This window comes from Symphalangus syndactylus, chromosome 5, assembly GCF_028878055.3.
Source record: "Symphalangus syndactylus isolate Jambi chromosome 5, NHGRI_mSymSyn1-v2.1_pri, whole genome shotgun sequence".
In the NCBI taxonomy this organism is placed as follows: domain Eukaryota; kingdom Metazoa; phylum Chordata; class Mammalia; order Primates; family Hylobatidae; genus Symphalangus; species Symphalangus syndactylus.
The window spans coordinates 56,725,706-56,752,664 of NC_072427.2; the positions used below are offsets into that span (position 1 = coordinate 56,725,706).

At 51.0% G+C, this 26,959-nt stretch overlaps 1 protein-coding gene across 1 annotated transcript in view; it reads right to left on the reverse strand.

Moving 5' to 3' along the window:
* Positions 1-20,883: 20,883 nt before the first annotated feature.
* Positions 20,884-26,959, reverse strand: part of KLF13 (KLF transcription factor 13) — a 50,913-nt gene continuing 44,837 nt past the window's right edge. The window contains exon 2 of the mRNA XM_055278542.2: positions 20,884-26,777. Coding sequence (XP_055134517.1) covers positions 26,488-26,777 — 290 coding nt within the window. The 3' untranslated portion in view covers positions 20,884-26,487. The remainder of the gene's footprint in view (positions 26,778-26,959) is intronic.

Consider the following 26,959-nt stretch of genomic DNA (forward strand, 5'->3'; position numbering starts at 1 on the left):
TTGGAGTAGTACCTCGAGTCCCTGTGGTCTCCCTGACAAAGGAGACCTTCATCCCTTGAGGGCAGATCCCTCACTCACCTGAATGTGTTCTCCTTCTGCCACCCTCCCAGTGCCGGCCACAAGTCCAGGCACATGGGATCGCATGAGTCAGAGAGACTCTTTTTTTTCTGAGACAGAGTCTTGCTCTGTCACCCAGGCTGGAGTGCATTGGAGTGATCTTGGCTCACCACAACCTCTGCTTCCTGGGTTCAAGCAATTCTCCTGTCTCAGCCTCCTAAGTAGCTGGGATTACAGGCATGCGCCACCACGCCCAGCTAATTTTGTATTTTTAGTAGAGACGGGGTTTCTCCATGTTGCCCAGGCTGGTCTCAAACTCCCCACCTCGGGTGATTTGCCCGCCTTGGCCTCCCAAAGTGCTGGGATTATAGGCGTGAGCCACCGCGCCCGGCCTGAGACTCTTTTTAAGTATAGTAAAACATTTAAGTTTTAATTTCCTTTTAAAATAGTTCAATAGTCTCAATAACATTAAAAAAAAAAAAAAACCTTCCCAAGTACGTAATCAATTAAGTATATTAAAATATGGTGATTCACATTTTTGAAGTTTTATGGTATTATATATGAACTCAGATTTGGAACCAGGCATAGTGTTCACGCCTGTAATCCTAGCACTTTGGAAAGCCAAGGCAAGTGGATTGCTTGAGACCAGGAGTTTGAGACCAGCCTGGGCAACATGGCAAAGCCCTGTCTCTACAAAAAATTAGCCAGGCCTGGTGGCATGCACCTATAGTCCCAGCTGCGTGGGAGGCTGAGGTGGGAAGATCACGTGAACCTGAGAGGTCAAGGCTGCAGTGAGCCATGATCATGCCACTGCACTCCAGATTGGACGACAGTGTGAGACCTTGTCTCGAAAAGAAAAGAAAAGAAAAAAAGAACTTAGAAGTTAAAATCTCAAGTCTAAATTAATTCCTCAACTTTAACTTTAAATTCTTATTACAAGGGTGGCCTATGACTCTAACGGGCCACATTATCCAAAACATAACAAATGCTGAAAAGACCACATGCACATGTTTTACAATGTTGAAATTGTGGGTTTGATTCTCGTTAACATCTGGATGAACAGTCCTACAATGTTGTCATCAAGATGTCATCAGAGTTACCTTTCCAAGGAATGTTGGGTTAGGTTCCTGGCTGGTGGAGCATTTAATGTCGGGAGCAGCCCTGCCCGCAGCCAGGCAGGAGGCTGAGCCTATGTCACGGTTACTTTGCCGATTTTTTCCACATGGCAGGAGAGGAGGAGCCCTCCTACACAAGTTCCCTGAACACTGGTCACACGTCACCTAATTCCCACCTCTTTTCACTGACATTTTCTAGCTCCACTCTGGTGGCTGCACACTGCTGTCCCACTGGGCTATTTACTGCTTCCTTTACTTCCGGGTTGTTTTTGTTTTTGTTTTTGTTTTCCAGGCCTTCCTGTCTGTTAGTAGAGCCAATAGGTATTTAAATGACACCTGTCTGACTCTCCCCACTTGACCGTGGCTGCTTGGTAATGGTAGGCCCCTGTGCCCTGGTCATCTGTCCCCAACAAAGCTGTACCAGCCTCAAGTGGACTGTGCTGTCTGGTGGCTCCAGCTAGATGTCAAGCAGCATGGACAGGATGACAGCTCCTCTCTACATCCCCAATACGAATCTGTGTGAGGAACAAGCCCCATCCACCAGCCACAGGCACCTCCCAAAGCCAGCCTCCCCACAAAACCCCCTGCTCACCCGGTGTGTTCAGACATCCCTGCATCCCTCCCTCCTGTCACTCCAGATGTTGAGCTGTGGACCAGAAGAGGGGGTCTGCTCAGGCACCGGCCTCTCATGGGTGTGGGGGAACTGTGGGGAAGGGATTCTCAGCCTGACCATCCATACCCAGGCAAAGAGGCGTGGGAAATGCCCAGCCCCAGTGTGTTAGACACTGCCTGTGGTGACAAAGAGCAGATGTCCTCCTTGGCTGGAGAAGTGGGCTGGCAACAGAAGAAGGAGGGCTGGGAGGGTTGGTGGCTGACCCACCATCCTCTGTCTTGGTTAAACCAACCCTCCCTACCGGGCATTGTGGCTCACGCCTGTAATCCCAGCACTTTGGGAGGCCGAAGCGGGCAGATCACCTGAAGTTGGGAGTTTGAGAGCAGCCTGACCAACACAGAGAAACCCTGTCTCTACTAAAAATACAAAATTAGCCGGGCATGGTGGCACAAGGCTGTAATCCCAGCTACTCGAGAGGCTGAGGCAGGAGAATCACTTGAACCCAGGAGACGGAGGTTGCGTTGAGCCAAGATCGCGCCATTGCACTCCAGCCTGGAAAACAAGAGCGAAACTCGGTCTCAAAAGAAAGAAAGAAAAAAAAACAAAAACCAACCCTCCCAGGGCATGTGTATCACAGGCCCTGAGGGGACAACAGCCAGAAAAGCTGGTGAATGTCCAGTAGGCAGAGGATGGAGGATCAGGGACTCTGAGCCTGACTTCTTGGGCTGGAACCTCAGCTCCACCACCAAGCAGCAGCATGACTTGGGAAACTCAATTCCATATACTTTGGGGGCTCCCCTCCCCCATTTTTATTTTATCAAATTAATTTTGATGTGATATTATTAAGTGAAATTAAATGTCAAAACTGTAGATGAAATGTTGCCATTGGGGAAATGCAAATCAAAACCACAATAAGGTACCACTTCACATCCATGAGGATGGCTATGAACAAAAAGGCGGACAGTAACAAGTGTCTGGGGATGTGGAGAAGCTGGACCTCTCATGGATTGTCAGTGGGAATGTAAAATAGTGCAGATGGAAACAGTCTGGCAGTTCCTCAAAATTAAACATAATGTTGCCACATGACCCAGTAATCCCACTCCTAGGTGTATACCCGAGAGAAATGAAAACTTATGTCCAAAAATAAATAAATAAATAAGGAAAAAAGAAAACTTATGTCTACACAGAAGCTTGTACACACATGTTCATAGCAGCAGTATTCATAGCAGCTAAGGAGTATAAATAACCCAAACATCCATCGGTGGATGAATGGACTTTAAAAAAATAGTATATCCGTACGACAGAGTATTATTAAGCCATAATAGTGAGTAGGGGCCAGGCACAGTGGCTCACGCCTGTAATCTCAGCACTTTGGAAGGCAGAAGTGGGCAAATCACTTGAGGTCAGGAGTTCGAGACCAGACTGGCCAGGGTGGTGAAACCCCATCTCCACTAAAAATACAAAAATTAGCCGGGCGTGGTGGTGGGCATCTGCAATCCCAGCTGCTCAGGAGGCTGAGACAGGAGAATCGCTTGAATCCAGGAGGTGGAGGTTGCAGTGAGCTGAGATTGCCTCGCTGCACTCCAGCCTGGGCAACAGAGGGAGACTCCCTCTAAAACAAAACAAAACAAAACAAAACAAAGGGAGTGGAGTACTAACACATGATACAGCATGGATGAAACTTAAAAATTTATGCTAAGTGAAACGAGACAGACACGAAAAGCCACATATTGTTTGATTACATTTATATGAGATATTCAGAAGAGGCAAGTAGATGAGTGGCTTGTAGGGCCAGGGAAAGTGGGGGAATATCGGGGTGATAGCTAAAGGGTACAGGGTTTCATTTTGAGATAATATTCTATAATTAATTGTGGTAATTAATGGTTGCACGTCTGTGAATATACTAAAAGCCAATGGATTACATACAGTAAATGGGTGAATTATATATGTGAATTATATCTCAAAAAAGTTATAGAAAAAATGCACCTAGAGAAGTCTCACTTCCACCTCCATCCTCTCTGCCCATATCCACAGGACTTCTTTTTGAAAAAATAAGCAAAGTCTATATAAAATACACACCCACCCTCTTTAAAATACTCCCTACTTTCTTTCTTTTCATTCTTTCTTTTTTTTTTTTTTCTTGAGACGGAGTCTCGCTCTGTCACCCAGGCTGGAGGGCAGTGGCCCAATCTCGGCTCACTGCAAGCTCCGCCTCCCGGGTTCAGGCCATTCTGTCGCCTCAGCCTCCCGAGTAGCTGGGACTACAGGTGCCAGCCAACACGCCCGGCTAATTTTCTGTTTTTGTATTTTTTTTTTAGTAGAGACGGGGTTTCACCGTGTTAGCCAGGATGGTCTCTATCTCCTGACCTCGTGATCCGCCCGCCTCGGCCTCCCAAAGTGTTAGGATTACAGGCGTGAGCCACCGCGCCCGGCCAAAATACTCCCTACTTTCTTACTCAAGTAGGATTGCCTTCCATGTACTGCTTGGCATCTTCCTTTTTTTTCCTTTAACTTAACAGTGCACCCCAGCGCTGTCAGCATCTCTCTTTGGCGAGTGCACAGCGCTTCTCTGTGGAGATGTTAGCCTCAGGGACCGTGCCACCAGGAACAACCTTGCCTGCAGGTTGCTTCCTGTCTGTCCAGGTGATCCCTGTGGGAGGCCCCTGAGATGCAAGGGCAAAGGCAGTCCAGGCTTGGCAGATGCGGCTGCCTGTCCCCCCACCTCCCCACCCACCACCCTCGCAGACGGGAGCCCGACCCGGTGCCCTCCAGCCAGGCAGCATGTCCTTGACTCTCCACAGAGGCCTCTGTTTGCTCTGTGAACAGGGCTGTGGTAGTAATGAGATGGATACAGGTCCAGCACTCAGAACGATGCCTCGGCCATAATGAACATGATCTCAGTGGGAACTCTCATCATCACCCCCCTCACCTTCAAGGCCAAAGCAGCGATGCCTGGCTGGGAAAGCTGTGCCTTTGCTTCCTCTCTGGTCTTGGAGCACCGAAGCGGCTGCAGCTGCGACCGCAGAGCACAGCGGGGTTGAGCCCTGCGGAGCGGCGTGTAGGGAGTACTGGACGAGTAGTGGGAGGAGCGAGGGACAGGGTGCTGGGATGGGGCTGGATGGCCGGCACCCTCCCCTGGCTCTGAAACCCCCGGGCGGGTGGGTGCATCCTAGGTCTGCGGGGGACGGGGGGGACAGTCCGGGGCTGACGGGGTGGGTACTCTTTAGCCAGGTTTCGGGAAGGCCTCTCAGGGGGAGCAGCGGAGGAGAGGCGTGCAGGGAGTGCGCAGCACACCTCGGTCACCTCCATATCTTGACCGGGAAATGCAAAGGCCGAAAGCCGGGCCCGGCAGCTGCTTACTGAACGCTGCATGCTGCTAGGAGGTCCCGGTAGCCCCAGCAGGGTGGGGGCTGGCAGGAAGGTAGGGGCAGGCCGAGTTCTGGGAGAGACGCAGGTCCCAGGTGGGGTGGGATCTAGGGGCCGCTGGAGCAAGAGGGGAAGCCGCTGTGGGTTCTCCTTGGAAAGGGCCCGCGCGCCCGCCTCCAGGCTTGGAGGCTTTCTCGGGCTGCGGTCGGTCTCCGTCCAGGCGGGTATGGTGGGGCTGGAGAGAGCGGTGCTGCACAGTTGTGGAAAGGGGATCTGCTTTGCAGGTGGAGCCGGCAGAACTTGCCTTCATGCTCTCCAGGCGTAGCGGACCTGGCTGGATCCGGACAGTGCACCTAGAGCGGTTCCGCACCGGCCCACGGCAGCCGCCTAGACCTCCCGGAAGCGTCGGGGGCGGGGGCGGGGGCGGGGTGGGGGGCAATCCCTGAAATGGGTGTGGGGCCCCAGATGGGGCTCCTGGCCCAGCCCCGGGCTGACCATTGTCTTGGGCCGGTGCAGGGCCCCCATTGTTAAAATACCGCGAGCAGACTCCACTGAATTTCCAAAACGACACCCAAGTCACTGGCTTCTTCCTCCGAGCTATTTCTAGGGCGGACCCCCAGGACAGGCCTGAGGGGTCAGGGAGGAAGAGCCGCGTCCCGTGGATACCCTGCAGGCCCCTTCAGGGGCGGGACAGTCGCGCGCGTAGAGGACCCAGGATGCGCCGTCAGGGACCCGAGGAGCCCAGGGGACCCGGGGGAAAAGGACGCGGGTGGGGAGAGGGGAGAGTGGGGCGGGGCCACATCAGGAGGGGCGTGGCCTGGGCGGCTCCAGGCTCAGCCCCACCCCGTCCCCGTGACCCGTGACTCGGCGTCCCAGCCCGCGGCCAAGGAGGCGGCGTCTCCCCCGGTCTCACTGAGGGTCGCTGTCCGCGTTACTTGAGCTCACGTGAGGAGAAGAAACTTAGAATGACAGAGTGCAAAGCACAGTGACGATCCTTATCGTTCTCTCCCGGACCACAGCCTCATCCTCGTGTCATCTGAGCTCGCCGTGGGCTGGGGGGATCGCAGTGGGCAGAGGGCGCTGCGAAGTGGAGACGACGTCCTGCGGCGGGCGCCAGGGCCTGGGGCTGGCCGGGATCCGAGCGGGGATGGAGACAGCGCCGCGGGGGTCGGGGGCGAGCCGGCGGCTGGCGGGTCTGGCCGCTCGCTTCGGAGGCAATGAATGGCCCGGCCGGGCTCGGCGCCCTGCCAGGCGAGGGCTCCCCCGCCTCCGGCCCAGCCGTCCCGGCTGCCCTCCGGGCACGGCAGTCGGCGCAGGAATCCTCGGCCTCCCCGGGGGCCCTCACAGATCCTCCCCCGGGCCGGCAGTTCACGAATTCCAGGAACTTACTAGAGCCTGGGAAGCCCGGGAAGCGCCTCCCGCCGGGCTCCGCCTCCCCCAACCCAACTCCGCGGACTCCTCTAGGGCTCCTGACTGCCTGAGGAGCGCAGTAACACCCAGCCCACACAGCCCCCCACAGCCCACACAGCTCCCCCACAGCCCACACAGCCCCACACAGCCCACACGGCCCCCACACAGAGAACCCCCACAGCCCTACAGCCCCACACACCCAGCCCCCACAGACCCCACACCCGGGTCCCCGCACTCAGCCCCACACAGCTCCACACCCCCTACACGCACAGCCCCACACAGCCTACACAGTTCCACACCCAGCCCCCTTGAGCACCCCACAGCCCAACACCCGGCACCCACCCCCACAGCCTCCTCAGCCCTATACCCAGCCCCCCCACAGGACCACAGAGCACCCCCAGAGGCCCACACAACCCCCCTCAGCCCTCCAGAGTCCTCCAGAGACCCTCACAGCCCCCTCAGCCCTCCAGAGTCCTCCAGAGACCCTCACAGCCCCCTCAGCCCTCCAGAGTCCTCCAGAGACCCTCACAGCCCCCTCAGCCCTCCAGAGTCCTCCAGAGACCCTCACAGCCCCCTCAGCCCTCCAGAGTCCTCCAGAGACCCTCACAGCCCCCTCAGCCCTCCAGAGTCCTCCAGAGACCCTCACAGCCCCCTCAGCCCTCCAGAGTCCTCCAGAGACCCTCACAGCCCCCTCAGCCCTCCAGAGTCCTCCAGAGACCCTCACAGCCCCCTCAGCCCCACGCCTCCCCCCACACTGCCCCATAGTCCCCCACATCATCCACCCCGCCATCGTCCCCACAGCCCTCCACCCCATAGAGAAGCAGTTGAGAACGCACATCCTTTCCTGGTTGAACAGCCTAGTAAGGGTCAGGACAAAATGCCGTGGCCAAGAGTGCCATGAGCACTGTTTGGGGACAGGGATGGCCAGAAAGGCTCCCCCCAGACATGACCTGTGGTCTGGGTCTTAGGGGATGAGTGAGATTTGAGTAAGGAAGCCTGTTTCAGCTCAGACCAGAAGAAAAGAAGGAAAATAAACACAGGGCTAATGCCGAACACAGAGATAAGGGACACAGAAGCCTGATTCAGTAAATCTACCTTCAACTAATAGGAATTCCAAAAGAAAAGAATGTAGAGGGAGGGCAATTAACAATACAAGATTAGAGGAAAGCGTTGCAGACCTAAGGACAGACCTAAGGAGACATGGGTCTGCAGATGGAGTGCTCTGTGGAATGCAGGATCAAGGAAAAAATGACCTGCCTCTAGAAATATCTGAACAAAAGTGCAGAGCAACAGGGAGTAAGATTGGTTGACAGATTTGAAAGATGGTAAAAATAAAATGTTCACTGCAAAGGCTGAGAACTGCAGTGCATCAGATCCCCATGAGTAGCAATGGTTGTAAGAAGATGATTGGGAAGTAATTTTGAAACGTGTTTCCTATACTAGGCCAAATTATGAATCAAGCATGGGCTAGAAAAAAGATACTGTGGCCGGGCGTGGTGGCTCACGCCTGTAATCCCAGCACTTTGGGAGGCCGAGGCGGGCGGATCACGAGGTCAGGAGATCGAGACCATCCTGGCTAACAGGTGAAACCCCGTCTCTACTAAAAATACAGAAAAATTAGCTGGGCGTAGTGGCGGGCGCCTGTAGTCCCAGCTACTTGGGAGGCTGAGGCAGGAGAATGGCGTGAACCTGGGAGGCGGAGCTTGCAGTGAGCCGAGATGGCGCCACTGCACTCCAGCCTGGGCAACAGAGCGAGACTCCGTCTCAAAAAAAATAAATAAATAAATAAATAAATAAAAAATAAAACACAGTTTGGATCATTAAAAAAAAAAAGAAAGAAAGAAAAAAGATACTGTTAGACCTCCAAGGCTTCAAAAAAACAGAAACCCATCCTCCCATGCATCCTTTCTTGGATAGTTACTTGAGGATGTATTCCAGCAAAGTGAGAAAGAAAGCTAAGAGAAAGACCTGGGATTGACTCTTGAGTGATCCACCAGAGGGTGGTAAAGAGAGTCCGGGGCTGTGCTCCCACTCAGGGACAAGGAGTGGGGGTGCGGATCCATGGGGTAGGAAAAGGCAGGGGAGGTCTTGAGAATAAAAAGGTGGCAAAACTGAGGCCATGTCAAAGGCACATTATTATTCTGTTATTAATATTATTCTGTTAATAAAAAGGAAGAGAGGCAATTAAAAGCTATAGGGAAAATGTATATAACAAAGTTCAGCTTCCACTCTAAAGCAAACTAACATAGGATAGGATTTTCAGTTCCCGAGGGAAGGCAAAATGAGTTCGCCCCATTTACTCTGGATGCTAAGAATATCTTCCTTGTGTGGTTGGAGAGGGTGGTGGTGGTGTTGATGACTTTAGGCCCATAGAGAAAGAAATGTCCCCCTGGCCCAGCGGTTAGCTGTGCAGTGAGTAACATGTAACAGTGACATGCCCAACTGCCTAGGGGTGTAGAGGCTCCCACTGTTGCAGTTCGAATCTACTGGGCTCCACTTTTACTATAGACTAAGCTGCAAAAGTAAAGGCTGAGGAGGATGATGTTGTGGGATCTAGAGAGAGTGGACAGCAGAGGCCATCCTACTCTCACCTTGCATGAAGGGGAGTCAAGATGCAGACCAAAGGTATGGTAGTAAGTATAGGGGAGTAAGAGCTAATGTAAAGTTTCAGAGAGAATCTGCAGAAGAGTTAAAACAGTCCTCTAATGTAAACACGGCGGAGGGAGGAGGGAGAAGGTGCAGAGGGGAGAGGGGACCAGAGGTAATTACAGTTGATGCTTGAACAACACAGCGGTTGGGACCGTTGATCCCCTCCCCCATTAAGTCAAGAATCCACATAAAACTTTTGATTCCTCAAAAATTTAACTACTGATAGCCTGTTGACCAGAAGAAGCCTTGCTGATCACATGAACAGTTAATTAACACATCTTTTGTATGTGATATATTCTGCATTCTTACAATACAGTAAGCTAGAGAAAAGAAAATGTTATTAATAATTATAAGAAAGAGAAAATATATTTAGTATTCATTAAGTGGAAGTGGATCATTATAAAGGTGTTTTTTCATTCTCATTGTCTTCATGTTGAGTAGGCTGAGGAGGAGAAAGAAGAGGAGAAGCTGGTCTTGCTGTCTCAGGGGTGGCAGAGGCAGGAGAAAATTTACATGGAAGTGGACCCACACAGTTCAAACCCATGTTGTTCAATGGTCAACGGTATTCATCTTTCATATTAGGAAGCCAGTATATTTTGTCAAATACTCATAAATCACAAAGTAGGAGGACAAGTATTTTATTGAAGCTGAAGGGAATAACGACAAAAACAAATTAAAAACAGAAGCGATAAAAAGTTTAGTCCCCCAAAAACAAAAAAAGTTTAGTCCCAAGGTGGTAGAACTGGTGTGTGTGTGGAGAATGGGTAAACAGACATTCTATCATTAGTTTTTTTTGTTTTTTTTTTTTGGTATTTTTTAACCTTGTTCATATGTATGATTAGAATTCCTGAATTTTAAAAATAAAACCAACAATCAAATTACTTCCAAAGTCCTTGAACATCATGACTCAATACTCCATAAAATAAACATATTTTACTGTTTCTTTTTCTTTTTCTTTTTTTTGAGACAGAGTTTCGCTCTTGTCACTCAGGCTGAAATCTTGGCTCACCGCAACCTCCACCTCCTGGGTTCAAGCGATTCTCCTGCCTCAGCCTCATGAGTAGCTGGGAGGGATTACAGGCGCGCACCACCACACCCGGCTAATTTTGTATTTTTACATGGAGAGACAGGGTTTCTCCATGTTGGTCAGGCTGGTCTTGAACTCCTGACCTCAGGTGATCTGCCCGCCTCAGCCTCCCAAAGTGCTGGGATTACAGGCGTGAGCCACCACACCCAGCCTTACTGTTTCATTTTTAAAATCATTTTCACTGGCACTTTCTCAGTTTTACAACTGTCACCAACTGTATACAGAGCATGCATTCTTTACCCTAGACATGAAGGGAAAACAAACAAACAAACAAACAGTTTCTAATGCTTACCTAAAGTTACAGTGCCAACTGATGAGAAGAATAATAACCACTCAGCCCCATCATGTTCAGGTACTTCCAGGTACCAGGACAGATTACTTCGACTCCTTCCTGACTTGTGGCAGCATCCTTACCTAGTCTCAGATCAATGAAACCTGCTCTTGTTTTAAAGGCCTCCCAGCAAGGAGCTCAGCCTGTCTCCTCTCCGGCTGAAGCAGTTCTATTTTTATTCCACGCTGTTGGATGGCTCGTGTCCAAGCCAGTGGCTGTGCTCCAGGTGTCAGACTCCCTGGCAGCACCCCTATTATGGGACAAAGCTCTGCCTGGTCCAGGCAGCAGCCTGGTCACAGCCTGATCACAGGCTGGTCACAGCCCTGTCACAGACATCTGTGCACACTTCAATCTGCCCATTGTAGGGACAGCCTGCAGGCCTGCCTGAACCTGGCCAAGCCCTGATAACATGCAGGAACCACATCTGTGAACCATGTCACAGACTGTCAAATTGTCAAACATTTCACACCTACAGTGAATACGGAGAAAGGAAAAACAAGCCCCACTTTTCCCACCACCCAGTTCTAGTACAGGCAGACCTCAAAGATATTGTGGGTTTGGTTCCAGACCACTGCAATAAAGCAAATTATCACAATAAAGTGAGTCACACACATTTTTTGGTTTCCCAGTGCATATAAAAGTTATGTTTAAACTATACTGTAGCCTATTAAGTGTGCAATAGCATTCTGTCTATAAAAATAATGTACATACCTTAATTTAAAAATACTTTTTTTGCTAACAAATGCTAACAATCATCTAAGCCTTCAGCAATTTTGGTCTTTTTCCTGCTGGAAGGTCTTGATTCAATGTTGATGGTTGCAGACTGAGCAGGGTGGTGGTTGCTGAGGGTTGGAGTGGCTGTGGCAATTTCTTCAAATAAGACAACAATGAATTTTGCCACACCCAATTGACTAGTCTTTCAGTGATGGACTTCTCTGTAGTGTGCAATGCTGATAGCGTTTTACCCACGGTAAAACTTCCTCCAAAATTGGAGTCCGTCCTCTCAAACCTTGACACTGCTTTATCAACTAAGTTTATGGAATATTCTAAATCCTTGGTCGTCATTTCAACAATGTTCACAGCATCTTCACAAGGAGTAGATTCCATCTCAAGAAACCACTGTTTTTGCTCATCCATAAGAAGCAACTCCTCATTCATTCAAGTTTCATCAGAAAGGAATCTTTTTTCCTGAGCAGTAGATCTCAAAGTGGGCTTAAAAATATTCAGTAAACCATGCTGTAAATAGGCATGCTGTCATCCAGGCTTTGTTCTTCCATTTCTAGAGCATAGGCAGAGTAGATTTAGCATATTTTTTTTAATGGTCCCAGGATTTTCCGAATGGTAAATTAGCACTGGCTTTAACTTAAAGTCATCAACTCTGTTAGCCTTTAACAAGAGAGCCAGCCTGTCCTTTAAAGCCAGCCATTGACTTATCTCTAGCTTTGAAAGTCCTAGATGGGATCTTCCTCAAATAGAAGTCAGTTTCATTTACACTGAAAATCTGTTGTGTAGTAAAGCCACCTTCATCAATGATCTTGGCTAGAACTTCTGGATAACTTGCTGCAGCTTCTGTAGCAGCACTTGCTGCTTCACCTTGCACTTTTATGTTATAGAGATGCCTTCTTTCTTTTTTCTTTTCTTTTTTTTTAAGATGGAGTTTCATTCTTGTTGCCCAAGGTGGAGTGCAATGGTACGATCTCGGCTCACTGCAACCTCTGCCTCCCAGGTTCAAGCGATTCTCCTGCTTCAGCCTCTCAAGTAGCTGGGATTACAGGTGCATGCCACCACGCCCAGCTAATTTTTTGTACTTTTAGTAGAAGCAGGGTTTCACCATGTTAGCTAGGCTGGTCTTGAACTTCTGACCTCAGGTGATCTGCCTGCCTCGGCCTCCCAAAATGCAAGGATTACAGGCATGAGCCACTGCGCCCAGCCTAATACCTTCTTTCTTTAAACCTCATGAACAAACCTCTGCTAGCTTCCAACTTTTCTTCTCTAGCTTTGTAGCTTCTCTTAGCCTTTGTAGAACTGAAAGAAAGTTAGGGACCTTGCTCTGAATTAGGCTTTGACTAAAGGGAATGTTGTGGCTGGTTTGATATTCTATCCAAGCCACTGAAACTTTCTCCATATCAGCAATAAGCCCATTTCGCTTTTGTATCATTCATGCGTTCACTGGAGTAACACTTTTAAGTTCCTTTGAGAACATTTCCTTTGCATTCACAATGTGGCTAACTACTTGGCACAGCCTACCTCACCTTTTGAGACTTCCTCACATGGCTTCCTCACTAGCTTAACTATTTCTAGCTTTTGATTTAAAGTGAGAGACCTGTGACTCTTCCCTTCACTTGAACACTTAGAGGCAATTGTAGGGTTATTAATTGGCCTAATTTCAACATTGTGTCTTAGGGAATAGGGAGGCCTGAGGAGAGGGAGAAAGACAAGGAAAGGCAGGTTGGTGGAGCAGTGAGAACACACACATTTATCAATTAAATTTGCCATCTTATATGGAAGTGGTTCATGGCACTCCCATTACAAGAGTAACATCAAAGATCACTGATCACAGATCACCATAACAGATGTAATAATAGTAAAAATGTTTGAAATATTTTGAGAAATACCAAAATGTGACCAAGACACAAAGTGAGCATGTGCTGTTGGAAAAATGGACCAATAGACTTGCTCAAGGTGGATTTGCCACAAATCTTCAATTTCTAAAAAACACAGTATCTGAAAAGTGCAATAAAATCATGTGCACTAGAACAAGGTATATCTGTAAATCCTAAATAAATCTAATGTTGCAACCCCCTTGGGCCCCTCTCAGTCACCTTGTCCTGACTTTGGGATTAACCTTTATCATGTAGGTTTCATGCTCTTGGTCTATAGATACTCATCAGTTCAGGCTGCTAAAACTAATTACTATAGACTGGATGACTTAAACAACAAACATTTACTTTTCACAGTTCTAGAGGCAGGGAAGTCCAAGATCAAGGTGCCAACAGATCCAGTGTCTGGTGAGGGCTCTCCTCCTTGTTTGCAGATGGCCACCACCTTCTTGTATCCTCATATGGCTGAGAGAGAGATCATCCCTCTCACATCTCTTCTTGTGAAGGCATCAATCCCATTCATGAGGATTATGAAATCATGAGATCCACCCTCATGGTCTAATCACCTCCCAAAGGCCTTATCTCCTAATGCCATCCTATTGAGGGTTACAGTTCAACACATGAGTTTGGCAGGGACACAAACATTCAGTCCATAGCAGGTATGGATGCATGAGTAGCACATGGCATTGCTCGGTGTGTTCCGTGCTCCTTTAGCAGCTTGCTTGTGTGGTGCAGCATTGTTTTTGGGTGACTTTGGGATGACACACTCAGCAATACGTCATCCCTTTGCACCAACATGTGGACAGCCATTGGGCGTGTCTCTCCTTGTGTGGACATGTTGAGGGCATTTGGGGTGTGTCCAAAAGTACGGTCATGAATGTTGGTGGACATCTTTTGGGGGATGAAGTGGGGACACACTGCACCAGCTTACCTTTGGCAAGCTCTTGGCCTCACAAAAGTGCTATTGTGAGTTTTAATGACAAAAATGATACCTGAGTAGTTTTGAGAATTTAGAGAGCACATAAAAATAAGTAAATAAAAGTCATCTGTTTTCCTCTACCTAAAGGTAACAATTGCTTGAGTTTGTTCTGTCTCTTACCTGTCCTTGTGTTTTTGAGAAGGAGCCTCACTCTGTCGCCCAGGCTGGAGTGCATTGGTGCGATCTTGGCTCACTGCAACCTCCACCTCCAGGGTTCAAGCCATTCTCCTGCTTCAGCCTCCTGAGTAGCTGGGATTACAGGCACCACCACCACACCCGGCTAATTTTTGTATTTTTAGTAGAGACGGGGTTTCACCATGTTGGTCAGGCTGGTCTTGAACTCCTGAGCTCAGGTGATCTGCCCACCTCAGCCTTCCAAAGTGCTGGGATTATAGGCATGAGCCACCTCGCCTGGCCTACCTACCCTTTTTCTATGCATTTAAACATATAAACACAATATAGCTACAGAGAAAAATGATTTAATAAATCATGATCATACTTCTGTACTGTTTTGCAACCTACCTCTTTCACTTAATAATAGATTGGGTATTGGTGATAATGGAGGTTATGTGGTTCATTGAATTAATCTCCTATTCCTGGACATTTAAGCTATTCGAAACATCTTGATATTTTTAACAGATAACTTTCTTTTAATGTTGTTCTTATGTGACATTGGCTGCATTCACAAGAACATATGTAATGAAAGTGTGAGTGCGACCCTGTCCTCAGCACTAGGCTGTCATCATCGCTGACACTCCTGTGTGTGCCTCTCCTGGCCCTGTGATCCTCACTGAAGAGGCACCTGTTCTCTTGGATTTAGAGTTTGTGTTTCCATCGTAATCCAGGTTCCACAAATTAGCAGCTGGTCTTCCCAAAGTGGAAGGTTCATGTACAAAGTCCACTGGGCCATGGTGGGAGAGCACTGCAGAGCCCAGGAAGGCCATCCCCCCTGCTCTGAGCATATTCAGCCCCCACAGGCCAACAGTCAATCTCAGAAAACCCACTGGAGTGTGTTTATGGTTAAAAGAGCAGGAGACAGAAAAGAGACAGGGAGCAGCTGTGTTCATCAGGGTAAGCATGCAATAACCACTTTCCCAAAACACCCTGTGTCACTGGTGTTGACATGAGGACTCCCTCTTAGGAGGCGCAGAAGAAGTCTGCTGATTACGCAGGCCATCTTGATATTTACTGTGGATTCTCCCTGGTCCACTGGCCAATTCATAAGTAAATGATTACCTAATTGTGAGGTTGGGAATGGAAGACATTATGATGGGGCAGGGGTCAAGAATGAGCCCTGGAGCTGGGGTCAGGACACCCAGACTGAGCTCCTTGGGCCTATTATGTGCTTGTAAGTGAGGGCAACGCCCGTCACAACTTTGTACTGTGTCTCTGAGTTCCAAGAGGTCTGAGTGAGTGGATGCAGTACCTAGACATATTGGCAGCCTGGGCACAGGGAGTCACAGCTATGCAGGGGAAAGGGCTTTGCCTGGTTGCTTGGTGGGCCCTGAAGGGAGGTCTGAACCTCACAGTGCCTGGGACTGGGCCCCCCTGAGGGCAGCTTGCTCATCTTTTCAGAGGACATTGCATTGGATACACTGAGCTGCTAGGTGCAGGCCCACAGACTGGCCAGTGTTCAGGCCCCAGAAATGCAGCAGCCAGAAAAATGCTAAGTCACCAGCCCCGTGTCATGGGGCCTGTCAGTCTTCTGGGCCTGTCCCACAATGCCAGAGAATAGACAAAGGTACCCCTAGATAGGTTAGAAGCCTTTAGAACTCAGAGCTTAAAAGGCAGTTGTGGCTAGTGGTCCAATCAGACCAGGGTCCCTCCGTGACTTTTGCCAGCTGTGTGACCTTGAGAAGGCCACTTCACCCCTCTGAGCCTCGTACCCCCTGCAGCCCTAAGTTGGGACTACTCACACCTCCCTCTGAGAGTGCTCAGAGGGCACAGCTCAGCAAGCAACCCTCTGGCCCAGGACCTGGGCAAGTGGCTGCTACCCGGCAGGCATCTGGGACAGGGAGTGCAGTGTGGGACAACCTTCCTCTGTGTCCCAGGTCAGTCCCAGTCTCTGTCCACAGGGATCATTTCCCAGTGGCATGTGAGTGTGGAGGCCTGGCCTGGGGGCCTGAATATCTGGCATGGGTACAGTTCCCAGCATCTGACATCTCACACACCACTGGGAACTTCACCATGACCCCACACAGACCATGCCAAGCTTGCTTCCCAGGTGAAGGCAAGGCTCAGGGAAAGACTTCTTTCCATGGCTGCATGGCAGGCTGCTCAGAGCTGAAGGCCCAGCTGTGTCTGGCACGGAGACACCAGACCTTTCTCCAACACTGTGTGGCCACCGCCCTGAGCAACGGCTGTGCAGGCAGTGGCAGGTGAACTGGGGTGCAGGTCTTCAAGAACTGATCGGCTTTTAAGAACTGTAGTGAATGCCGGGCGCGGTGGCTCACGCTTGTAATCCCAGCACTTTGGGAGGCCGAGGCGGGCGGATCACGAGGTCAGGAGATCGAGACCACGGTGAAACCCCGTCTCTACTAAAAGTATAAAAAAAATTAGCCGGGCGTGGTGGCGGGCGCCTGTAGTCCCAGCTACTCGGAGAGGCTGAGGCAGGAGAATGGCGTGAACCCGGGAGGCGGAGCTTGCAGTGAGCCGAGATCGCGCCACTGCACTCCAGCCTGGGCGACAGAGCGAGACTCCGTCTCAAAAAAAAAAAAAAAAAAAAAAAAAAAGAACTGTAGTGAAGTGACAATTATTTTTACTATTACTCCTACTTTTTTAAAGCTGAATAGTTGATAGGGAATACTATGAAGGATGACAAAACACAGGTGGAAGAGATGCTCAGTCCAGTTTAATTCAACTATGTTTTGTGGCCCTTGCTTGGGCCATGGAGAGTGGGATGCAGGCTCCTTCCACTATGCAGGAGTTCACAAGCCCTGCAGCCTAAGCTGCCACTTTGCTCTCCCCGGCTCAGGGGAGTGCAGGAAGGACATGAAGGCTGGGATGGATAGGGGGCTCATCCTGGACTCATCGGGGTTGGGGGCAGCCTGATGTGCAGCCACATCTCAGCCTCACAGGGTAAGCACAGAGGTCCTTATAAGAGGGAGATTAGGAGGTCAGAGAGGAGATGCTACTCTGCTGGATTTGAAGACAGTGGAGGAGGTCACAAGCCAAGGAATGTAAGTGGCCTCTACAAGCTGGAAAGGAAAACAGACTCCAAAAGGAAGCAGCCCTGACGACACCTGGATTTTAGCCCTGTAAGACTTGTTTTGTACTTCTGACCTCCAGAGCTGTAAGAGAATTAAAGAATAAACTTGTGTTGCTTTAAGCCACTGCTTACGGTAATTTGTTACAGCAGGAATAGGCATTCTATTTTTTTTTCTTTTTTTTTTTTGAGACAGAATCTTGCGCTGTCACCCAGGCTGGAGTGCGATGGCACGATCTTCGCTCACTGCAACCTCCAGCTCCCGGGTTCAAGCCATTCTCCTGCCTCAGCCTCCCAAGTAGCTGGGATTACAGGTACCCGCCACCACACCCGGCTAATTTTTGTATTTTCAGTGGAGATGGGGTTTCACGATGTTAGCCAGGCTGTTCTCAAACTCCTGACCTCATGATCCGCCTGCCTTGGCCTCCCAGAGTGCTGAGATTACAGGCATAAGCCACCGTGCCCAGCCAGCAACTGGCAATTAATACAGGCCTTGTGCTTCCAACACTGTCTTCTGTCCAAACCTGCCTGGTCTATGTACCATTGGAATGCTGGTCTCTGATGAGTAACGGTGGAGGAAAGTTGGTGCAGAGATAGCAGCCCTGCGAGGAGTAGCCACATGTCTTTACTGCTTTCCACTTACGAGACTTTTTAGGAGTGGTGCTAATGGCAGGAATTTTAGCATGGCCTAGATGAGGTTTGATTGGGGGTGACTGAGCCACCCATGTCCCCAGAATAAGCTACACATTGCCTAGTCTGTTATTCAAGGCCTTCTGCAGCCAAACCCAACCCAGAAAAGGCCAGTCCACACCCCAGCATGACCGACAAGGCTAGGAGAAAGTGTCAGAGGGTCTTGATGATTACATCCCAGTGAGTCCACTTGGAAAATACTGTGGCCCTTCCTCTGAACGCTAACCAGGCCCCCTTCCAGAACACCAGTCCCTTCATGGAATTCCTGGCAAGCAGTGTTTCAGCCCCTGCTTGAATGCCTCCAGCGACAGGGTGCTCACTGCCTACAGGCCAGCACCAAGGGATGGGAAGTCCTTCTTTATTAATTTATTTGTTTTTGAGACAGTTTCGCTCTTGTCCATGCTGAAGTGCAGTTGCGTGATCTCGGCTCACTGCAACCTCTGCCTCCTGGGTTCAAACGATTCTCCTGCCTCAGCCTCTCGAGTAGCTGGGACTACAGGCACAAGGCACATTTTTGAATTTTTAGTAGAGACAGGGTTTCTCCATGTTGGTCAGGCTAGTCTTGAACTTGAAATCCTGACCTCAGGTGATCTTCCCGCCTCGGCCTCCCAAAGTGCTGGGATTACAGGCGTGAACCACCGCACCCGGACGGAAGTCCTTCTTTAGAGGGGCAGATGTCACTGTGAGCCTTCGCCAGGCTCGGCCCTCTTGGAAAGTGCACTTCCGCCCTCCACCAGATGCTTCTCCTCACCTGGGTCACTACGCAGCCAGACACAGCACTTCGCCTAACTGCCACAAACCTGACTTCTAATCCAAGTCCTGAGAAATATGGGAAAAGGGTCAGGCCCAGGAGTGTCCTCAGGCTGGCCTCTCAGGCCTGCCTCCAGGACACTGTCATCTCTGCTCAGCACAGAGGACCTGTCAGCCACAGACCCTCTCCGCCACCTGAAACTGCTTTGTGACCTGGTCCAAAAAGAAAGTGTGAGAAGAAACTGTGCTATGCACATGTCACAGACACTCATACATTTGTTCTTCAAACGCGGGGAAAATCTATTGCTTGCTTTTTTTCTCCCTTACATTACCGGGGGCCTCTGAAGGCCTTAGGAGACCCCTCATTCCTGGGATGGGGGCTCCATGAATGGTGGGTCCCCCAGTCTTCTGGAAAGAAATACCAGGAGGGGTTTCAAATCTCAGCATTGACATCATAACTGACAGGCTTTTTTTTTTTTTTCCTGTCAATATTTTTTAAGCATCTGGGATCCTCTGACAACTATTTATGGAAGCGGATCCGCCCTGCAGTTGCTGCTATCTGGGGAAGTTCCTGAGCAATAAATGGCTCTGAGAAGGCGGAACAGTGGCTGTCCTGGGAAAATACTCCAACCAAGAATGGGCTCCAAACGTCTCAGTACCAAAAAGACTTTTGTTTGAAAAATGTGTGCTTGTTTTTATGACTGTTCAGTATGTGCCTGGGTGCATTCATTTCACGCCTCCCTCCCCCCAATCTATGATACAGAAAACAAACGTTCATCAGGCAATGCCAGCTGGTGTCAGGGTAGCTTCAGGAAAAACCATGTCTGATCAACCGCAATGCCTGTATTTGTCAGTAACACTTCACATTTTGTGGTGGTTTTCATTTACCCTATGAACAGGTAATCACAGGCTGCATTTGGTGGCTCAATCCTGTAATCCCCAGCACTTTGGGAGGCTGAGCCGGTGGATCACCTGAGGTCAAGGGTTCGAGACCAGCCTGGCCAATATGGTGAAACCTCGTCTCTACTAAAAATACAAAAATTACCTGGGCATGATGGCAGACATCTGTAATCCCAGCTACTCAGGAAGCTGAGGCAGGAGAATCGTTTGAACCTGAGAGGCAGAGGTTGCAGTGAGCTGAGATTGCTACCACTGCATTCCAGCCTCGGTGACAGCGACGAGCGGGGCTACACAGCAAGACTCTGTCTCAAAAAAAAAAAAAAAAAAAGAACAGGTAATCATGTACCAACAGCGTACAGCCCAGATGCAGCGCTGGTCTACCCCTGGGTGAAGCTGAGATGTGGCTGCACCAGCACCTCTCTTCCACATGTAGTGGCTAGAACAGGGTTCAGGCCAGACCTCCACCCCAGCAGCCACCTCCTCCACTAGCTGCCAGCTTCCCATTGCCTCTGATGAGGACATCATCTGCCCTGGGGGCAGCCAGGGGCAGTTAGTGTTCACTGGGGACTTAAACGGGCTCTGCTACCACCACCTGCCTTCCTACTCCCCAGACTCCCAGGGTCCTGGGACCTGTCCTCGCTGCAGCACACTTTGGGGTCAGTGCCCGTGGCAGGTTGCAGGAACTTTGGTAGCCAGAAACAGGGGTGTTTTCTAGACTGCAGGCTGAGGGGTGAGGCAAGCAGCGCATCTGGGGTTGAAAGAAGCGGTGGCTGCTGCCCAGAAAAAGGAAGTCCAGGTGTTTTGGGGGGACTTTGAGGGAAAGGTGCTGTGCCCTTTGAGGGAATCTGCCATTGCCACATCCCTTTCTCCCCCATGCTCTTTCGGATGGACAGAGGGGTGGGAATGTGATGAGCTGAAATAGCCTCCCATAGGCAGGAGGGGAAGCCAGAAGAGCACCCAGTCTGCAAGAGCTCTTCCGCAAAGACTTCCTTCCAAAATAGGACCCGCCAAGTTCCAGGCAAGCTTCAGTCCCTCAGTCAATTGCAACTGCTTGAATTTGTGCATTTCAGTTCCCTTCCCCTCCCAGAGCCTCTGCAAGACATGCTCTTCAAATAAACTAGTTCCAGCAAATAAAATAATGAATCATAAATTTTATTTCAAAATGTAAACGTCACTAAACATGCATACACGTTAAAACAATAAAATTTACAATTTCGTTAATTTTTCTTTTTGCATAGGACATCATTACAATATAGAATCTATGCCATACAAAATACATACAAAGTTTTATCCGAGCAAGCCAAGGCCAGACTGGGAACTGTACAACTGTAATACTTCACTGTAGTGATCCAGGAAAGATGAAACGTGGCCTTCGGAATTATGGTGGGTGCTGGTTAAAAAAAAGTTCCTACAGAAAAGAAAAACATGAGCTCCATGGAAATGGTCTTGGACCCTTGGATTCTGCCTTGGGCTTTTGGCAAATGATTCCAGAGAAGCTCCGCCAATGGCTTTGGATGGGAAGGGGTTGCCTGTGCGGGCCTGGGGCAGCTGAGACCCGGAAGCATGCACCCAACACATGCACACAAGCAATTCCCAGTCACCAAGGAACCCAAACCCGACAATGACAATGCATAGTTGCTCAGTAGTGCCTCCTTTCTGCTGAGGCTGACCAGCCCCAGAGGCCCCAGCACTCGGCACCAGGGGCCTCTCTAGGATGAGGCCAGGGAGCAAAGTCTCCCACTCACGCACCCAGAGGCAGGCACCTGGACCTGGCACAGACGCTGGGGCTAATGAGCCCACGTGGTGTCTAGACCCACATGGGAGGTGGCCCCTTGCTCCTCTCAGGGCAGCCAGGTACAAGGGCTCCTCTGCTGAGTGCATGGCCTCACAGGCATCCGGCTCACACACCTGGTTTCCAAATAAGCACGCACTGCAGCCTGTCCACGGGCCCTCTAGAAGAGGCCAGGGAAAACAGGACCCTGAGGCCTTAAGAAAGCTGTTCCCGCGCCCCCACCCCCACCCCTATGACTTCCTGCCTCCACCCCCCACCCCCCTCCTCGGAATGTGTGACTTGTAGGGTAGGGGATGCTACTTCTCTCCCATCCAGTTCATTTTTAAATAAAAGTAGTAAAGTTTTAAAGCTGTGTGAGAAAGAGAGAGGCAGGGCAGGGCCAGGTGGCCGCACTGCAAGTCTGAAATCTTCATGGGGGTCAGTAGAAACCAAGCGCGACCCTTCTTCCCTCATGGACACTGGGCTCCCGTCTCCTGCCGAATTCAACTCTTCTGATGCTGAGGGACAGGACAGCAGGCAGGAGGCGACGCCTCGCCCTAAAGGGTGCTCAGGCGTGTATCAGTAGTAAGGTGGACTGTGCATCCAAGTTCTGGTACAAAGGTCTCTGGAATGTGTCTCAGACAAGCCTTCAGAGCCTCAGAATCAGGAAAGTTAGTAATAGGACCTGGTTCTTCCTGGGGTAATCCTGATTTCAAAAACCATCAGCCCACGCCTCAGATTTTAGCTTTGGAAAATACGGTGACCAGAATTGTATATGGAAACAGTCAGCAAAAGATGTGGATAACCTATCAAGCGTTTCTTACTGGTTGTGATGTGACCAACACATTACACCCTTTAAGCCTTCTAGCACTGTGTCTTTGACTAAATGACCTTTTTTAAATGGGGGAAAGAAAATCAGTGATACCTGTCAGAAGTCAAAATAGTCAGGTAGCCCTGTAAACACAGCCACAACCAGAAGCAGAGAAACAAGGCCACACTATTGCCCAGATCACATCTTCCTGTTGGGTGGCACCCCTGCCCGGCTGAGATCTTGAATGGGTCCCGAGGGAGTGCCAGGACCCTGTGCAGTCCATCTTAGCACCTGCTTCTGGCAAGAAAGAGGCTGGTCTTCTGGATACACTGGGTGGGGAGACAGAAGACTTGAGGTCAAGTCCTGAGGCAGAGTGGCCAGCCCTCTCTGCCCATCCCCACCTCTGAATCACCCCTCACTGGTCTGAGCTGTGTTCAGGGTGCCGCAAGGACTGGGATCGCCAGTGCCTCAGATGTTTGTACCTGGAGGCTGCACCGTGGCAAATCCTGCACCTGCCTCGGTGTGGGGCCTGGGAATAAAGTCGGGGTTAAGAGTGAGGTGATCTTGCATTCGAGTGTCGTGGGTGGGGGTGCAGCAGGATGCAGGTAGGGCACCTCCAGGACCACGTTCCCATCCAGGACATCTCTGCCCGTTCCTACGCAGCATCCTGCAGGACGGGACCCCAGGGCTCTGTGAGGAAAGGGCTGTGTCCGTCTGTTTTCCTGTATGGCTGTAGGATCCAGTAGGCATTTGGGGAGCTGACAACCGTTCCCCTAATATGGCTGATGTAAAGAGGGGCTTCCTTGTCTGGGACAGGAGCAACACCGGCCCCTTGATGGCTGAGCCCGAAATCAATTTTAGGCCTTTTACAGGGGAACTCTCCCTTCACTCAGGCAACCTTCACTTTGAGATCTCTGCCCCTATGGACCACTAGAACTGAAATCCCAAAATAAGGGTGTGAGTTTTCACTATTATTTCTGTGAGTCCTATGGGTTCCTCAACCCCGCCAAAACTGGCAAGCATGGCCATAAACCACAAAAATGGAAGACCCTGAAATAGACGCAGTCTGGGAAAACATTCTGCATGTCTCAAGAAAATGAAGGCTGTTTCAGGAGGGTCCGCCTTGTGTGCCCGCTTCAGTGGAGGCAGCATTCCAAGGCCCACCACCCTCATCCACAGGAGTCCCTCACTTCATGATGAGATGAAAATCTGCCCTTGAGGACCCCTGTGAACCGTGCCTGAGATTCATGGGTTTCTCCCCGCCCTTCAAGCGAGATGAGTTTAAGCCCCAAGATGATTCAAGAGGGTCTGGCTAGGAGTACCCAGGAGGATTTCTCTCCTGGTGCCCTACCCCCATTTCCCAGTCCAGGCCGGGGCCTAAGGACCACACCCTGCCATTAAACGAGAACCACTTTGGGAATGAAGACACACTCTTATGCCAAAAATAGCCAACGCCTGCATATTTCTGTTTTAAGGCAATGTTACCCTTCCATCTATCAGACGGAACAGCCCTGGGTCATTTAAAGGAAAAATTAAATTAAGTGCTCTCTTTGGAAACAGCCAACACCCGCTTCCCTCCCCCACCCCCCGCCCTGCTCTAAAAACAAACCAGCTCTTCTTTTTATTCCAAGATCACTAGGTTTAGAGTCCTATCTTTTCCTTCCTATGTGCAGAGATGTGGAGCTAGAAAATCTCCTTCCGTGACACCCTGGGCAGATCACAAGGACGTCTGACCCCTCCCTGGAGAGCACTTTGCCAGCCTCCCAGGGATGGGCCACTCCCTCTCCCTGCCTTGGGGAACGGTGGATGGTGAGTGCACCAAAGGACTTTGGAATAAAATTCCTGAACCTGGAATGTGAATTCCTGAGACATAAAATGTATTCAGAGTGTGGCTTTCTCTGCCTCACACGAAAACAACTTTGGGAGGGGACCTCACTTTGGAACTGGGCATGAAGATCTTTGCACCACAAGCACCCAGGGCTCTCTTCTGTCAAGGTCCCTACTGAATATTCCACTCTCTCTCCCAGACCCGATGCAAGCAGGGAGGTCAGGGAGCCCCAACACAGCATGGCAGTCAGAGGGACCAGCTCTGCATCCAACCAGAGTGGGGGTGACCCTCTCCCTGCCAGTTCCCACCGCAGCAGAAACAATGCTACTGCCCAATTTAGGGCCCATCGGTCTACCCAGAAGACACCACCACGCTGTCGGCCAATCCCAGCTGACATCCAGTGGTAAGAAGCGGGCACCTGACGGCATACTGTGCCTGAGCAGCTGCTGTGGACAGAGCGTACCTGTCCACTCTGGAGCCAGCCAAAACAGTGGCCAGCAGCTGTGGGCAGTTGCTAGGCCTGGGTCCCGGGTTTGTGCTGCACCCCATACCATGGCAGGGCTGAGTAGAAGCAGGATGGCCACAACCAAGGCACGCTAGACCCAGGAAGCCCATCTGTGGCCCTCTGAGGTCCCAGGGCCGTTCCTTTGCATCAAAATAGGTACTCATCAAAACAGGTATCTCTGGCAAGATACCCTGAGTCCACCCCAATCCCCCCACCCCCCCGAACACACACGCGTGTGTGCTCACGCGCACACACACCCACACGCACGCACACACTCTGTCCTGGGCCCTTGTATTTACAGGCCCCAACTCTCAGGAGGAAGGGAAGGTGATACCTGGGCCACAAGCCTGGGGTCGACACTCCAGCCATCTGCAGAGGAATCTGCTGGACCACGGCTTGACTGACCCCGCCCAGGGCTCGAATCCCAACCCAGGACCCAGCTCTCTGCTCCTCCTCTCCTGCCAGGAGAAGGCCAGTGATGGAGCACTGGAGCAGCCCCACCAGCTGGGTGCGGCCGGGAGCCTCCAGGCAGGACAAGGAGAAGCAGGAGGAAAAGGGAAGAGGAGGCCAGGGGAAACGGAGAGGCTGGAGGTTTGCTAAGTCTGAGTTGGGGACATGGTGGGTCTGAGAAAAGTGTAGCCCGCAACTTTCCATCTGGCATTCCCTGGGGAGGAAATAGGATGCGCGCTCTCTGACAGCACTTCCTGTAACATCCGCACCACTCCTGAAAAGGTCCAAGTCACAATGTTCCGGTCTCTTGCTACAGAATGGTCTCTGTGAAGCATGGTGCGCTGCCACACGCACAGCCGCTCACATAGACCCTCTGATGAGGAGGCCCCATGACCTGCCCACTGTTTCCAACAAAGGTGCCCATGCGGGCGAACTCCGGAACTGGATGTGCCACCAGGAATTTCTAACATATTTTTAGAAGACCAGAATTCCCCATTAGAGGCCCAGGTATAATAGTGACAGGGTCCTGCGTGCCTTCTGCAGGGACACGGAGAAGCAGAGTCCTGGCAGGTGTGACCCCGGCCCCTGCCTTGGAGGTCGGACGGTGCAGCGCTACGCTCAGCCAGGGCTGGCATCTCTGCTTCCAGTGCTCCCTAGCGCCGTAGGAGAGGGCTCCTGGAGGCGGGGTGTGAGGCAGGCAGGGTGCAGAGGGCTGAACGCCCCCTCCACTGTCCCCAAGGTGGAGTGCTCCTCCAGCCAGGGACAGCTTTAAGGCATCCCTCTGCAGGGGCCTGTCTCAGAATCAGCTGCGTTGCAAGCCCAGCCAGGCTCATTGGGCAGAGGCCAGAGACTGGGTTGGGGGGTGGGCAGGAAAAGGTCAGGCCCGCTGCTTAGGAATCTGCCCTGGAGGCACAAACGTCAGTGACCACATCTGCTCCCAACAGACCCACAGGCTGGCCAGCCAGCCAGACGCTGAGCTCCACCAGACTGGCTGGCCTGCTCTGTCCCCAGCGTGTTCTCGAACCTAACAGAAAACTCCAGAGTGCAAATCTATGTACAGAGTAAGGCGGCAGGAAAGGGTGTCCTCACTGACCTCGTGGAACGTGTCCATCCCTGAGAAAGGGGGTTCAACAATGCTGAATCTCAACTTTGTGGGTATATCTATTGTGCAATTGGTGGGTGATGTTTTTTGAAATTTTTGTGTGTGTTTTTTTGTTTTTTTTTTTAACAAATTTACTTTGACACCTGAGGTGAAAAAAATTGTTTTTTCGTGGACTTCGCATCAAGTTCTCTCTCTTCTTTCTTATTACAAAAGGAAAGGCCAGGGACTCACGAGGGGGTGGGAGCGGCTGCTCATGGCTGTGGCGGGCTCAGGGCGAGCTGGCCGGGCTGATGGTGGGGCTGCTGGCGTCGGAGCGGCTGTAGTCGCTGAGGGAGCCGGTCCGCGAGCCCCCGCCGCGCCGCTGCAGCATTCCCGGGTGGAAGTTGGCGTGGCGGCGCGCGTGCTTGGTCAGGTGGTCGCTGCGCATGAAGCGCTTCTCGCAGATGGGGCAGCTGAACTTCTTCTCGCCCGTGTGCGTGCGGTAGTGCCGCGCCAGCTCGTCGGAGCGCGCGAACTTCTTGTTGCAGTCCTGCCAGCTGCAGGCGAAGGGCCTCTCACCTGTGGGCACAGGGGCAGAGCGTCAGTATCTGCACCTGGCCCCGCCTTCACACCCTCTCTGGGAAAGGGCCCGCAACACCCAACACCTCGGTCTCTCATCACCCCTCCCACGTGCCCCACCTCCAAGAGCTTCTGTGACAAATCCATCAGGGCAGAGAGATGAAGGTGGGCCCCTGCCCTCC